The sequence below is a fragment of the Neolamprologus multifasciatus genome, chromosome 12 (assembly GCF_963576455.1).
Source record: "Neolamprologus multifasciatus chromosome 12, fNeoMul1.2, whole genome shotgun sequence".
In the NCBI taxonomy this organism is placed as follows: Eukaryota; Metazoa; Chordata; class Actinopteri; order Cichliformes; family Cichlidae; genus Neolamprologus; species Neolamprologus multifasciatus.
Genome location: NC_140450.1, coordinates 34,741,000 through 34,755,195, shown reverse-complemented (window position 1 = coordinate 34,755,195; position 14,196 = coordinate 34,741,000). Strand labels below are relative to the sequence as shown.

The 14,196-nt window shown below is 39.1% G+C and overlaps 1 protein-coding gene and 1 long non-coding RNA gene across 4 annotated transcripts in view; one reads left to right on the top strand and one right to left on the bottom strand.

The window, feature by feature from the left end:
* LOC146507423 (glutathione hydrolase 5 proenzyme-like) overlaps positions 1-14,196 on the bottom strand; it is an 86,642-nt gene that overhangs the window by 9,443 nt on the left and 63,003 nt on the right. Inside the window, exons 1-3 of one of the 3 annotated variants that reach the window (XR_014877142.1) lie at positions 11,093-11,750; positions 6,363-6,490; positions 6,181-6,288 (exon numbers count right to left, since the gene is read on the bottom strand). Coding sequence is in view for 2 of the 3 variants with exons in the window: in XM_085179591.1 (XP_085035717.1) it covers positions 6,181-6,288; positions 6,363-6,490; positions 11,093-11,457 (601 nt within the window). In the remaining variant the exon portion in view is untranslated. Of the gene's footprint in view, positions 1-6,180; positions 6,289-6,362; positions 6,491-11,092; positions 11,751-14,196 lie in introns of those variants that run through there. The other 2 variants (XM_085179591.1, XM_085179592.1) reach the window with 2 other exon arrangements.
* On the top strand, positions 11,378-13,087 carry LOC146507426 (uncharacterized). The gene is made up of 2 exons (XR_014877143.1): positions 11,378-11,481; positions 12,878-13,087. It is a non-coding gene; the product is annotated as an uncharacterized LOC146507426 (long non-coding RNA).

The window sequence follows — 14,196 nt, the reverse complement described above, 5'->3', positions numbered from 1 at the left end:
TTCAGTGAAACTAACATTGCAGACGAAGCAGCAAAGTTTATCATTTGCACAGTACAAAGCGAAACGTTCAAGGAGGAGTGCAGGTGCTTAAAAGAAAATCAGCCACTTCCAAAACAAAGCTGTCTTCAAAGGTTAAATCCAGTTATTGATGAAGACGGGTTCCTCAGAGCAGGAGATTGGCACCTGCTAACCTAACAAAAGATGAGAAATATCCACTCATTATCCCAAATGCTCATCATATAGCCGTCCTTCTTATAAGATACCATCATGAGAAGGTAGCACCTCAAGGGTGTGAAATAACAGAAGGCGTGCTCAGAGGTGCTGGATTTTGGATTATTGGTGGTAAACGGCTTGTCACTTCTGTTATTTACAAGAGCGTTCTCTGTCGGAAGCTTAGAGGGCGACTTCAGACCCCAAAGATGGCAGATTTACCTGTGGACAGGCTGACACCAATGCCACCATTCACTAATGTAGGACTGGATGTCTTTGGACCCTGGACGGTCACCACACGTCGCACCAGAGGAGGAAGTGCAGACAGTAAACGCTGTGCTGTGCTCTTCACATGCATTTCGAGAGCTGTGCACATTGAGCTCGTTGAATCAATGTCGACATCCAGCTTCATCAATGCCCTAAGGCAGGTGTGTCAAACTCAAATGCACAGTGGGCCAAAATTCAAAACTGGAACAAGGTCGCGGGCTAACGTTAATATTTATTGAAAAAAAAAATCTTCCTTCAGATTTAAGAATGAATCTCTTCTTATGGACTCAAACAAGTTTTGCTAAAAAACTGAATATGGAACAAGCAAAATATATATATTAGCTGTGTAATACCAGTAGGCCAGCTCTAATAATAATTTGGTATGACTTCGCGGGCCAAATGTAATTAGGCTGTGGGCCAAATTTGGCCCGCGGGCCAGAGTTTGACACCTATGCCCTAAGGAGATTTTTCTGCATCCGTGGACCTGCTCAAATACTCCGCTCTGATAGAGGAACAAATTTTATTGGAGCATACAATGAGTTGCAAATTGATCACAAGGACACAGAAATAAACTCATACCTGCAAGAGATCCCCCACACTTGTCACACATGGGTAGATCGTGGGAGAGACTTATTGGAGTTGCAAGGCGCATCCTAGGTGGTATTCCGTTGAAAGCTGCACATGTCCAACTAATGCATGAAGTGTTAAGTACATTCATGGCAGAAGTAAAGGCAATAATGAATGCAAGACCACTTGTACCAGTCTCAACAGATCCAGACAAACCAAACCTTCTCACTCCAGCAATGCTCCTTACACAAAAGGTCAATGCATTATCTGCACCAACAAGAAGCTTTGGACCTCCAGACCTCTACTCAAAGCAGTGAAAGCAAGTACAGTGTTTGGCAGACTCTTTTTGGAAGCAGTGGAAAAGTGAATATCTTTCAACACTACAGCAAAGGAGAAAATAGACTAATGATAAAACAAACATAAAAGTTGGTGATGTTGTGTTATTGAAAGATGCTCTCGCACACAGAAACGACTGGTCCATGGGAAAAGTTGTAAGAACATTTGAGAGCAAGGACAATACGGTTCGAAAAGCAGAAGTAAAAACTGTGAAACATGGAAATGATAAAGTGTTTCTGAGACCCATCGCTGATATGGTTTTGCTTTTATCAAGTGATAAATAAGTGTGTTTGTAATAGCTGTAAACTGTTCAAAATGTTTATTAGGAAAGTTTGTGGTAGTGGCACAATTGTATTGTACCAGGTGGGGAGTGTTCTGCCTTTTATAACTTAAACTGGATATTACGGTTGTAAACTGTCCTAGAGCTCCCTCTAGTGGCTGCTTGTAATATGGGTTGATTACTTTGGGAAAGGGAAAAATGAGAACGTGAGAAAAATCCAAGATGGCGCAAAGTGATGCCGAAATGTTATTGTTCTAAGCTGATACGGACCTTAAAATGTTGTTGCCTTGGACAAGATATGTCTGTAAGTATGAGTAACGATACAATAATTATTATCTTTTGTTTTGTGTAAAAATTTATCTTATTAGCTTGCAGTAAGAGTGTAACAAGCTAGTTTACAATGTTACGATGTTAGTTAGCTAATACAACATTTTGTACTTTCAGTTTTACAATGGTCAAAGAGAAGGCAATGGTCAGTGGCCATTTTTCAATAAATCAGCGCAACAAGAAAAAAAAGTCTGGTTATTGGAGCAAAGTTATCTCGCTGTCTAGCTGGTGAAACTAAGAAACTCAGGGCGAGGACAGCACATTCATGTTATTCTCAAATGGCAAAGAGTTGTTAGCTACATCTCCTAAGATTACAACAATTCAAGGAACTGAAATTGAAATGATCACATCTTACAAGTATCTAGGGATCATTATATATCAGAATTTGTCATTTAAAACTCAAATTCGAAGGCTTGTGTCAAAGTTAAAACTAAAATTAAGTTACATTTTTAGAAATCAATCCTGTTTCTCCCTCCAAGTGAGAAAACACTTGATTTATGCAACTTTTTTACCTTTAATGGATTTTGGTGATTTTTTTAATGCACCTGCTCACTACCTAAAGAGGTTGGATACTGTGTACCATTGTGCTTTATGTTTTATTACTGGTTATGGAAATTGTGTACATCATTGTTCTTTGTATGCTGCTGCTAAATGTCCATCTTTGCATATTCGTAGACTCTCCCATTGGTTGATGTTTATCTATAAACCTCTCCTTGGGCTGGTTCCATCTTATTTATGTGTTTATATGTGTAAAAACCACAACCAATACAGCCTTCATTCGCACAATATCATACAATTGATTGGCCCAAAAATCAGAACAGAATTGGAGAAAAAGGCTTTTAATTACGCTGCCCCTGCTTCCTGGAATAATCTGCAGAAGGAACTGAAATGATCAGAATTGGTTACCTTGGGGGAGTTTAAGTCTGTCTTAAAGGAACGAGAGAATAACTCTTTTACTCAGTGTGATTGTTTTTAATGTCGCTCTTAATTAGATCTGTTATTGTATATTTCTCACATGTTTGTACGGGATATTGTATTTTTTTAAATGTTATATACTAATGTGGTACGTCTATTTTGACTTTTGTTGCCATGATGCCAGGTCTCTCTTGGAAATGAGATTTTTAATCTCAATGAGATTTTTTACCTGGATAAAATAAAGGACTAATACTGTATGAAGACTTTATGTGTGGACATTGTCTGCAGAGATGGACAGATTGATCCAAATATTGATAGTATTGATACCATCACTAATATCAGTATCAGATCGATCCTAACACAGTTGGATCCATCCATTCTTTGGTGCTTATCCTTTTTCAGGGTTGCAGGGCGACTGGAGCCTATTCCAGCTGTCTTAGGGCGAGAAGGGGGTACACCCTGGACAGGTTGAATTTGGTAAATGTGCTTCATTCAGCTTGAAAATCATGACACATTGCTCTCCCCTACATAAGCTCTCAGTACTGCTCTTAATTTACTTTGTATTGGAGCAATCCCAAAATTCGTAGTATTGCACAGACTAAATTCTAAAGTATGTAAAAAGCCGTGTGGTTACGGGTTATTTAGAAATCATTAATATTATAATTCTGTTGCTGTTAAAACACACATAATTTGGTGGAAATATATATAATAGGACACTATAGGACACTACTGAGGCTGTGCCACAGTCAACTTTCATTGTCCTCTGGGCTGCAATTGCTTGTTATTCCTTTTCTGTCTTTTAAAAAATGTATTTAATAAAGGTATTTTAATACTGGAACCACTTTGCCTAGTGTACAGTGTTGGGCAAGTTACGTTGAAAAAGAAATTAATTATAGTTACTAGTTACTTCTTCAAAAAAGTAACTGAGTTAGTAACTGAGTTACAAGATTCTAAAAGTAAAAATTACTTAACTAACTAAGTAACTATTGAGTTACTTTAAAAAAATGTTTAACCATGGGGTCCAGTGTATAATTGACCATTTTTAACTACTTTTGATTTGACCTTTACATTTCACCTTTAAAAACTAATTACGTTGCCATGTTTGGTATCATTCTTTTCAGCACAACCTCACGTGTCTGAATTTACAGTTATGTTTTCATTTTGACAGACTGTATTAACACAATTGATCTAAAATCAGTCAAAAAAAAAACCATAAAATCTGGGTAGAAAAAGTTATATTTTTTACTGTAACAACCACAAACATACTTATTGCATCATATTTCATAACTTTAAATGCAAATATAAATTGTCAATTTTAAAATCATATGCACAAGTTTTGCAATCAACAAAGTTATTTACAGCCATTTACATTTTACCCTTTTTTATAACCATTTCAAACTGTTTACATAACAATCAGCTGTTCTGCATTAAATAAGATGCCACACAAATTATTTGTGCCACTCCAAAAAAATGATTTCTGTCCACTATAAAGGAGAACATCACAGCCTGATACCTGCAGGTCTGACAGCATCACTCCTCCTGTTTTCATTTAGCAATCGCCTCATTGTTCTGACACACAACACAAAACTATCCACAACACTACACACTAACTACACAAGACAACACATTAACTACACACTCCAAACACGCTAAACATCACAAATCTCTCACATCTCAAAACTCGCTCTCTCTCTTTTTCTGCTGTCTTTCTTTCTCTCTCTCTCTCTCGCCATCACTCCTAAAACTTCCCCCTCTTCCTGAACAACCAAATGTCATGTTGCCATATCATTTTTTGATTGGTCGACACTCCACCAACACGAACGGGCTGTTTTTTGTTTTGTTTTTTGGTCATAAGCAGAGAGTGCTTGCTAGCATTGTCCTTAGACAGTAAACGTAAGGAAATTATTCAGGAAAAAACGCGCATATATTGTTTATCATGACTCTGGTTCTACGTGGCCTATCAGCACAATTTAAAAACTGGTATATATCACCTTGTTGCTTTGTCATCTTGAAGTGGTCATGTGATTGGCTTACCATGACTACTTTATTCTTCCTTGGTCAAACAGCAGCACTCATGTGATTGTTTTGCTCCCTTAGCTCCAGGTGTTGTGCCAAAAAGTTATCGTCGGGCAGAAAGTGATTGCCGTCCGCGGGAGCGGACCACCTCTCTACAACAGTAAGCATGTACTTAGTTTTTCATGGTTCAGTGTGCCATCCACAAATTTAAATTCTCTATCATGCAAAAAGAAAGTCATACATGAACATGATCCAGAAATGCAGCTGTCTTCTGTGGGCCAAAGCTCACTTAAAAAGGACTGAGGCAAAGTGGAGAACTGCTCTAATGTCAGAAAAATCTTTTTGTTTGTTTGTTAGAAAATGTGGATCCTGCATCCTCTGGGATAAACAGTAAAGGGCTTTAACAAGTGCTGCTGTTTTTGCAGCTTGTTATCAACACTCAATTCAAAACCTCTGAAGGTATGTAATTACATTACTGCCTATGGAATTGGCTGCTTGCACATCTGGCAATGCACCATCAGTGCTGAAAGGTGTACACAGGTCTTAGAGCAGCTTATGCTCCCATCGAGTTGACATCTATTTCAGCAAGACCACGCTAAACCATATACTGCATCTATTACAATAGCATCTCTTCACAGTAGAAGTACCTGGGTGTTAAAATGGCCTGCCTGCAGTTCAAACCTTTGACCAAGAAAAAACACATCGGGTGCATCATGAAACGAAAGATATGACAAAAAGGACCCAGGACTGTAGAGCAGCTAGAATCCTACAGCAAACAAAAATGTGGGTTTTTTGACCCAGTATTTGAATTTCTCTTGACTTGTTATATATTTGTTTGAAGAGGTATAAGATCATTTAGGTTTTTCTTCCTGAGTAAATTATTTTCTTCTTCTTTTGAGTTTGATGATGTTTTCTTTGTGTCCTGTCTTTAGTGTTTTAGTGTTTTTTTTTCTTTTGTCCTAGTTCAGTTATGTGTGTGTGTGTGTGTGTGTGTGTGTGTGTGTGTGTGTGTGTGTGTGTGTGTGTGTGTGTGTGTGTGTGTGTGAGAGAGAGAGAGAGAGAGAGTGTGAGTGTCAGCGAAACTCGCTTCAAACTCGCTTCCATTTTCTGAAACTAAGGAGCATGTGTTTCATGACATGACTCACAGTGTGCATTAGCAGTCACCTGTACAGAATAAATTAGGTGTGTCATAAAGGTGAGTCCAACAGCAGATTAGCCTAAAACATTATAAATATTAGCATTATGGCAGAAAAACAGCCCACCTTGCTTCCACTCCACGGTCCACTCTGTGGTGTTGGGACACGACTCAAGCAGGTCAGAGGTCACATTTCTGGGGACAGTCTCTCTGGAGTTGATGATTTTCACTTTACCTTTGGAAACATTACATATTATTATGTTATTCCCCAGCGGGGTTGAGCTAAGAGTAGCGAGGGTGTCTTGTTACCGGAGCTGTCCATCACAGTGAATATGACCCCGCCTCCGATCCCCATGCACTGTGGGTTGATGATGGAGGTGCACAGCAGCGCAGCAATGGCAGCATCCACTGCAGAGCCGCCTTTCTGAAGAATGTCCCTGAAAGAGTTCATCGTTAACACTTTAGTGTTATTTTTATCGTGTGTTAGGGGTGCACAATTAATGTCATTTTAATCTTCATCAAAATTTTAATGTCCCACAATTAAATTGTCATGACTGAATAACACAACGATGTGTTGGGCTTTTTGTTATTGCATGTGCTAGAGATGCACAGTTCATTGAATTTTAATCTCAATCACATCCCACAGTTAAATTAACCTGATCATTTGCAGACGAAACAGGAGGATCTTGAAATGAATAAATCCACTTTTTTGGGTGTCTGTGAGGAGCCTAGCATAACGACTGTGGACAGGGCAGAGAGGACTGACTGAGACCACTGTAAGGTCAGTTGCAATCATCCAAGTGGGAAGAAATGAGAGCATGAATTACAATTTCACCATCTTTTACAGAAAGAAAAGGCCTCGTTTCAATATGGAGCAGAGATGGAGCTGTTTTTAACCACTAAGTTAAATATGTCAAAAATCACACCAAGATTTTTTGCATAGGGTTTGATATAACTGGAGAGATTGTGAAGCTGATCACAAAGCTCTCTGATGGACCTAAGCACTTTGAGTGCTCAGTTTCAGTAGAAAAGCAATTTAAACAACCATTTAAAAGTGAAAGCAGTGCTCTGTGGAGTTAATCCTGTGTTAGGTTTTGGTAACTGCATTAAACCTGCTCTGAAATTAGGCAAACAAGGAGGAACAACTTTATTTTGATCCAAATTTTTGTACATCAGCAGGAAAGTTTGTATCCAAAGAAGCAGAAAAGACAGTAGCATTGTGTTGGCAGATTAAAAAAATGGAAGTAAAATGGTTACATACTGTTTCAAACAAATAAACTGAGAAAAACATTGAAAGTTGTAGCAAAAAGAGGTAAAATAAGACAGAAGATTACAAGGTTAAAATTAACTGAATTAAATCCTGCATGAGAAAAAGCTGAGTAATTTAAAAAGAAATGACAGAATCAGAAACATGACTGGAAAGACTTGATACTATAATTGTGACCTAAACAAGTCGCTGCCAACCAAGGAAGGTATGAATTACATTCCAGGCTCCAGGTAGGGTTGTGCGAGGTAGCTGATATGCATTTAGATGTAAATGTTTTAGTAATGTCTCTTTAAACATTTGTTTTCTTGTTGGCTTGAAATAAAATATCACTGCTGGTACTGCAGCTTACTGCAACTTAAGTATGCATTTAAATTTAAAGGTTAGGAGAGGCAAAGCAAGATATCCACATGTTGGACCAGCATGTCTATTACATGCTTTAGCGTGATACTGGGATATTACTCCCTATATGCCTCTATGTTGTCATTACAGACGTTGTCAGTAAAAATAGTGATTTTTTTCACGGCGGGGTGCGCCAGTGTGAAGATGAGGTGCACCCAGAAGCAGACATGGTGGAGCCAAAACTAAGTTTCAAAAATAAAGCGAGCCTTTATTTGGCTGAAGGAACGAATGAACAAACAAAACGACAAACAAGACTTGACTATGAACTAAACTATGACCTTGACGAGGAAAACATGGGGGTACGTGTGCAGACAACGTGAAGCTGAACACAATTAGACTGAGGACTTAAATACACACATGAGGTGAGGTGATTAGGGGAAGTGGAGACACATGAGGACACAGCAGACTAGGGGCAGTAAAACTAAATACAATGAGCAAAGAACACCAGACTCTTTCAAAATAAAACAAGAGCCATGGTAAGACGCAGACATGACATGAGCTTGACAACAAGAAAACACACGACAGACATGAAACATGACAGGTAGACACACTAAACAACAAGGGAAACCTACCACAGTCATAACTGAGAGTAGGACACTGAGGACGAGAACATGTAGTGAACAGGAACACATACATAACTCAGAATGCATAGAGTAACCTAAACTAAACCTATAACTCAAAGCAACCTGATAATACAAGACATACACCTCCCTACGATATCCCTAAGAACACAAATATAATAACCTCAAAATGCTGGGTCACAGACCCAGCCCGTGACAGATTTGTCAGTCGGGAACAAAACAGGTCTTATGTCCAGATCTTTGAAGTGAACAATGGAATACACACACACACACACACACACACACACACTTTTTCAGAAACTGAAAATTTGATGACCCGCTTGGGAGCCAAATAAGCCGGCATTACTATCATTGTGACCTTCAGATCAATATATTAACCTCAAAGAAGAGGTCAGAGGACAAATGTAGGATGATGATATAGGGTATATATTTATACCCTATACGTTGACAATACACATCACACCTGTAAGAATCATAGTTTCTAAGTTATAAGGTTTTGTTTCTACATTTTTAACCAATAAATCATTTAGTCGACCTTGGTGGATGAAGGACATTTTTTAATAGATTAATTAATTATTTATTAATATGACTCCACTGTGCACCCTTACAACACAGAATTCATTACAACTTTTTGAGCTGTTGTGTTTGCAAACAAAATGATCGCAGGCCGCACTCATCCTAAAGCTAGAAGCACAAACATTGGCGGAGATAATAATGTATTATCCTCTGTATCATAGGCTTAAAAATGTAGTTCACACTTTTTATGTGATTCTATGTAAATGAGACAAGACAGGGTTAGGGTTAGACGATAGCATGAAGCAAGGGCGTAGATTTGGCATGGACGGAAGGGACATGTCCCCACCAATAATTTGATCTCTTTAAGTAAAGAAAAACAAACCCGATAGAAAGAAGAAAAAAACGATCTGTCAGCGTCTCATTCACCCAGCGGTGCAGAAAGAGTTAAATTTCTCTACTGGAGTCCTACGTCATGTGACAAATATGGCCAATGTGATTGGCTGAGCCTCTCAGGGAGCTCTGTTTAGTTTTAGCAGCGGCAAACCTGCGCTGCGAGGAGGAGAGGAGGACGGCAGCAAAGAGGAAGAAGCTGGATATAAGAAAGTATTTTTCAAAGAAACCTGTAAGTCACTTAAAGCCAAGCTCACTCATAAAATGTGTCATAATAACGTTACAGGCTATGCCAGGCTTTGGCCCACATCAGTCTAAAATTGTATGTAACCATGAATAAGGTGTTTTGGAAACTAACTGCACAACAGCAGCACTATTAGTTCTCTCAGTCTCAGAGCAGCATTTCTAATTTTGATTGAAACTGTCAGAAAACAGCAGCCTCGAGCAAGCCAGGATATTAGTTTACAGAGGCTGTTAAAATGATATGTCTAACGTTAAAATGTTGGTGACACAATAATTTCATCCTAATGGCACTGACGTATTCATAGGGTTCATTTTTGAGACAAAATGTCATGAGGTAGTCATGATTTTGCAAATATCCACCTTGTAGTGCAGTTTGCACAAATTGTTTTAAAAATGCACTCAGCCTACAAACATTACTGATGAGTCAAGATCTGCACAAATTGACAGAAACACTGAAGCAGCTCCACATTTTATTCTTATTGTCATGTTTGTCCTATTTGTCAGGTGACAGAAGAACCAACACTAAGCTCAGAGAGTGATGGTGACACAAGATCACAGGTGAAGCTGGATGATGACTTGCTGGTTCATGACTGTATTTGAAGCACATGTGTGACTGCATGTATGTGAATGTCTCACTGTTATTTATCAGGTGACAGAGGCAGCTCTGCCATGTAGCTCGGACAGAGGTGAAGAGGCAAGGTCACAGGTGACTGACTGATGATTTGGTGCTATAGGTTAACGAGAGGAGAAGGCATGTGTTTGGCTGCTTCACACAGTGGACATTGAGTTGTTGTGTGGGGCACCAGTAGTCCATGTCTGTTGCTGTAACAGTAGTTCATGTTGAGAATAAAACATCCCAGCTCACTGATCTGATCGGGGCAATAGTGCCTAAAATGTTGCATAATGTTGCTGAGAGATCTTTTATTTTGTGTTAATCTTAGACGAGTAGTTTTATGGACAAAAACCACCAGGTCATTCAGTGTTCCCTTAGTGCTAATGTGTAGGAGATGTTTGTGTACTATAACTGAAGTAATGATGTTAAGTCCTTAAAGTCATATTCTTTTATTGTCACGACTGTATTTGAAGCTATTTTTTATTTTTGTATGACACCTGATTTATATGGAATATGGCTGAAGTAAACTAAAGCCTAAAATACTTAGTCAGTCATTTGTTTAATAGTAATTTAACATATAAAACTATGAATTGTAATTTTAAATGGTTTAAAAGCATGTAGAATAGCATATGTAGGCAAGTATATTTCTCCTTTTATCAAGAAGCAAAGACAAAAAGGGGAAGAAAAAGAAACGGGGCAGGGCTCGGTGGTTGAATCATCCGTCCCCACCAATGCCAAAACCAAATCTACGCCCTTGACATGAAGATTTTGCATTAAGCTGTATTATGCAGATCACACTGAATTTTATGAAATGGCATATTGGTTTCCTAAAGAAGGGAAAATAGAATTTAGTTACGAGTAGTCATCTTGTAAATAGATGTAGAGAAAAAATACAAACATAATCGCACACTTACACGATGAGACGCGGGTTACGCAGTTCTCAGAGATCTTTTAGCGTTTGCATTTGGATCAGTGCATAATCGTATATGTAATGTGGAAAAATGTCGTAGAAGTTTAAAATGTTACTCACAGTCCAATCTTTGAACAATCCTCGGAGTCTGCGGCCACTGCAGCTTTTGAGAAAGCGCAATTAGGGTCCTCGTCGTCCGACGGGGCAACCTGACATAGCCAGAACTTTACCCCGAACCCTGCCCCCAAACCTGCCCCCAGACCACCTACGATAATACCTACGACAGCACAAAGGCAAAACCACCACACGACCCACACTTTGGAGCAACAAGGAGAACAAGAGGAGCAATTGAGAGTCGTCTTTGCCCAGCCAACTTTCTCGTTGGGGGAAGAACTAGGAGTCGCACTTGACTTCTCAGCGGTCTCGTTGAGGGGGCTATCGGGAGTCGTATTTGCCCCCTCAACGTCCTCGTTTGACTCAGGCATCGCTGTTTTCTTCTCTGCGTAACCGTCGGTAGTTCACTTCCTCTGAAAGTTTACCGCTTGTTGATTCCCCAGATAGCACAGCTACGTATTGCGCACATGGATCTGCTCTGTGTGGGTACTAATAGGCGCAGCGTGGCGGAGACGTGTGTTTGTTCATTGGTAAGCAGAGGTAGCTGCTACTACTGATGTGCGGATCGATCCTGAAATATCAATTCCTCTGATACCAATCATTTATGTTCTAGAGTCGATTCTCACATTAAAATATTGATATTTTAGTAATTTAGAGTAAATTTGTAGTTTATTATTAACAGGAACACAGAGGAAAGAAACTATAACAATGTCTCGCAGCCCCTTGGCGTGCGCACTCACAACAATGGATGAGCGTAATTGAAGTCATGTGCGGACTTATTTTACCTCCACAAACAGCTGAGACCTGCTTTGCGATACATGTGGCAAAAAAGTGCTCCAAGAGTGAGGTGTTGTGGCCACACTAGGGAGACATTAAAAAGGGCTGTTGGGGGGTAAATACATTTTACAGGGTTTATTTAGTGGAGTGGAGTGGTGGAGTGAAACTCTGCTGTCTGCTCCTTGCTATCTAAAATATAACCGGGCGCTGACGTAAACGCTCGACCGTCTCACACTTCTGTTTAATCGTTTTCTGTTTGATGTTTATTCAGCTGTGTGAAAACCCCAGAGGAACCCTCCCGAGGGATTAATAAAGTTACATTTAATTTAATCTAATAACTTTAATCTCAGCCAAGCCGATTTTCTCACGAACAAATAAAACACTGAAAAAGCCCAACAATAACATTTTTAAGTTATCAAAGTGACTTATATATCATGTTTAACCCCAGTAGTGAAAGACCGCGGGGGTTTGAAGACAATGTGTCGGTCGGCTCAGATATTTGAAGTTTACACAGCTACATTCTCACCTGAAAATATGTTTAAAGTTTTTTTGCGACCCAGAAAGAGAAATCAGAGCAATATTAAAACTAAGTCGCAGCGAGTGACCCCTCATGGGACTCTCCTCAGGTCTTTCTGGGATAGTGCTGCCCCTCTGTTGGTCTCTTGTGTTCTGAGGGCCTCCAGATGTCTGGAGTTTTGATCTCCTCCATACCTGCTTCATGCCCTGGTGGACGGGGCTGTGGCCCCCCCACACCCTCTAACAGATCATTACATGTAGGAACCTTTTAAAAACAAGCGCGTTCATGCTCACAGGTGTACACACGGGTGCTCACACACACACAAACTACACTCTTTTGGCTCCTACCTTAAAGCACACTGTGTGCTGTCAATCTTACGTGCTGCACAATAATGTTTAACATTTAGTATTTGCTGTTATATTCCCATAGATCATCATGATGTTGTTTATTCTATTGCTCTAGTCTTCTTCTGCTTGTTTTCTTTTTTTTCTCAACAGGTGATCCAGGAAAAGAGAAAAAAAAAGACAAAGGTGATGAAACAGATTTTCATTGTCTCTTCTCTCTATCTCTTTTCTCCTTTTTCTTTCCCTCTCCTTCTGTTAACTTTCTTCTGAACTTTTCTTCTTGTTTTTCTTTCCCGTCCCCGAGTCCAGTCTGGCCTGATTACAATAACTTAGAATAAAAATAACTAATAAAGATCAAATAAACTAGGACAATCAAGTGGACCAGTATAGCAAAAGGCCCACTTGGGAAAGTAAATCTGTTGGGCATTTTTCTTGGCCTTCAGACAATAATTCTGATTGCTACAGTGCCAGACAGGACATACAAAAAAACTATGTCGCTGCCACCATTGTTGGAAACTGGAATTGGCTGGGCCGCGCTATGAATTCTGGGATATGGTTTTTCAATTTTGTTGTCCTGGAAATTCGGGAGAATGTTGGCTCCGGGAGGGGCACTGAAATTCGGTATTCTCCCGGAAAAATTGGGAGGGTTGGCATGTATGGTTGTGGCAACATCACTAACCTTGTCAAACACCTCAAAGTAAATCATATCACAGAATATGACGAGTGTATGTTGAGGCGAACTGAAGACGAGGAGAGGGACAGGTGCTGCTAGGGCGAGACAGACGTCTCTCATATATATATATATATGTGTATGTATATATGTGTATGTGTATATATATATATATATATATATATATATATATATATATATTAGTATAGATAAATCAAATGAATGAAAATATACAATGTATATTGTTCACAAATATACATGTATCTGATAAAAGGACAACTGGTTTGCTCAAATTCTACTTAAAGAATGGATAGCATCAGGGACGTGTGATTTTCTAAAATGGAAAAACATTTGGGCTAAATAACTATTTATCAGCATCATATTTCAACAGGTCTCGAATAAGCAGGACTTTACAACTTTTCTTTGTTCAAGTAGTTTTCACAACGCTAAATTATTCTTGACAAGTGATACTTACAAGGATATAAGTAATCTTTTTTTTCAATGTCATATATAAATATTCCCAACTCACCCTGTGGGTGGTCTTTTGTCCTTCAAGAACACGTCCTGTACTAGAGGCCTGGGAGCTTGAGGGTCCTGCGCAGCATTTTCACTGTTCCTAGAACTAGAACTTAACCCATGTTAAACTCCTTTTTTTCCTTTTTTTTAAACATGCAATGCTCATAAACAAAACTTAGCATTTCTAAATATGAACTGTTTTTTATTTCCAACAATTAGCTTTACAGATCAAGTCTTTTTGGTTTAATCACTTCCCTACCAGACCTGGTTCAAACTACACCTGGTG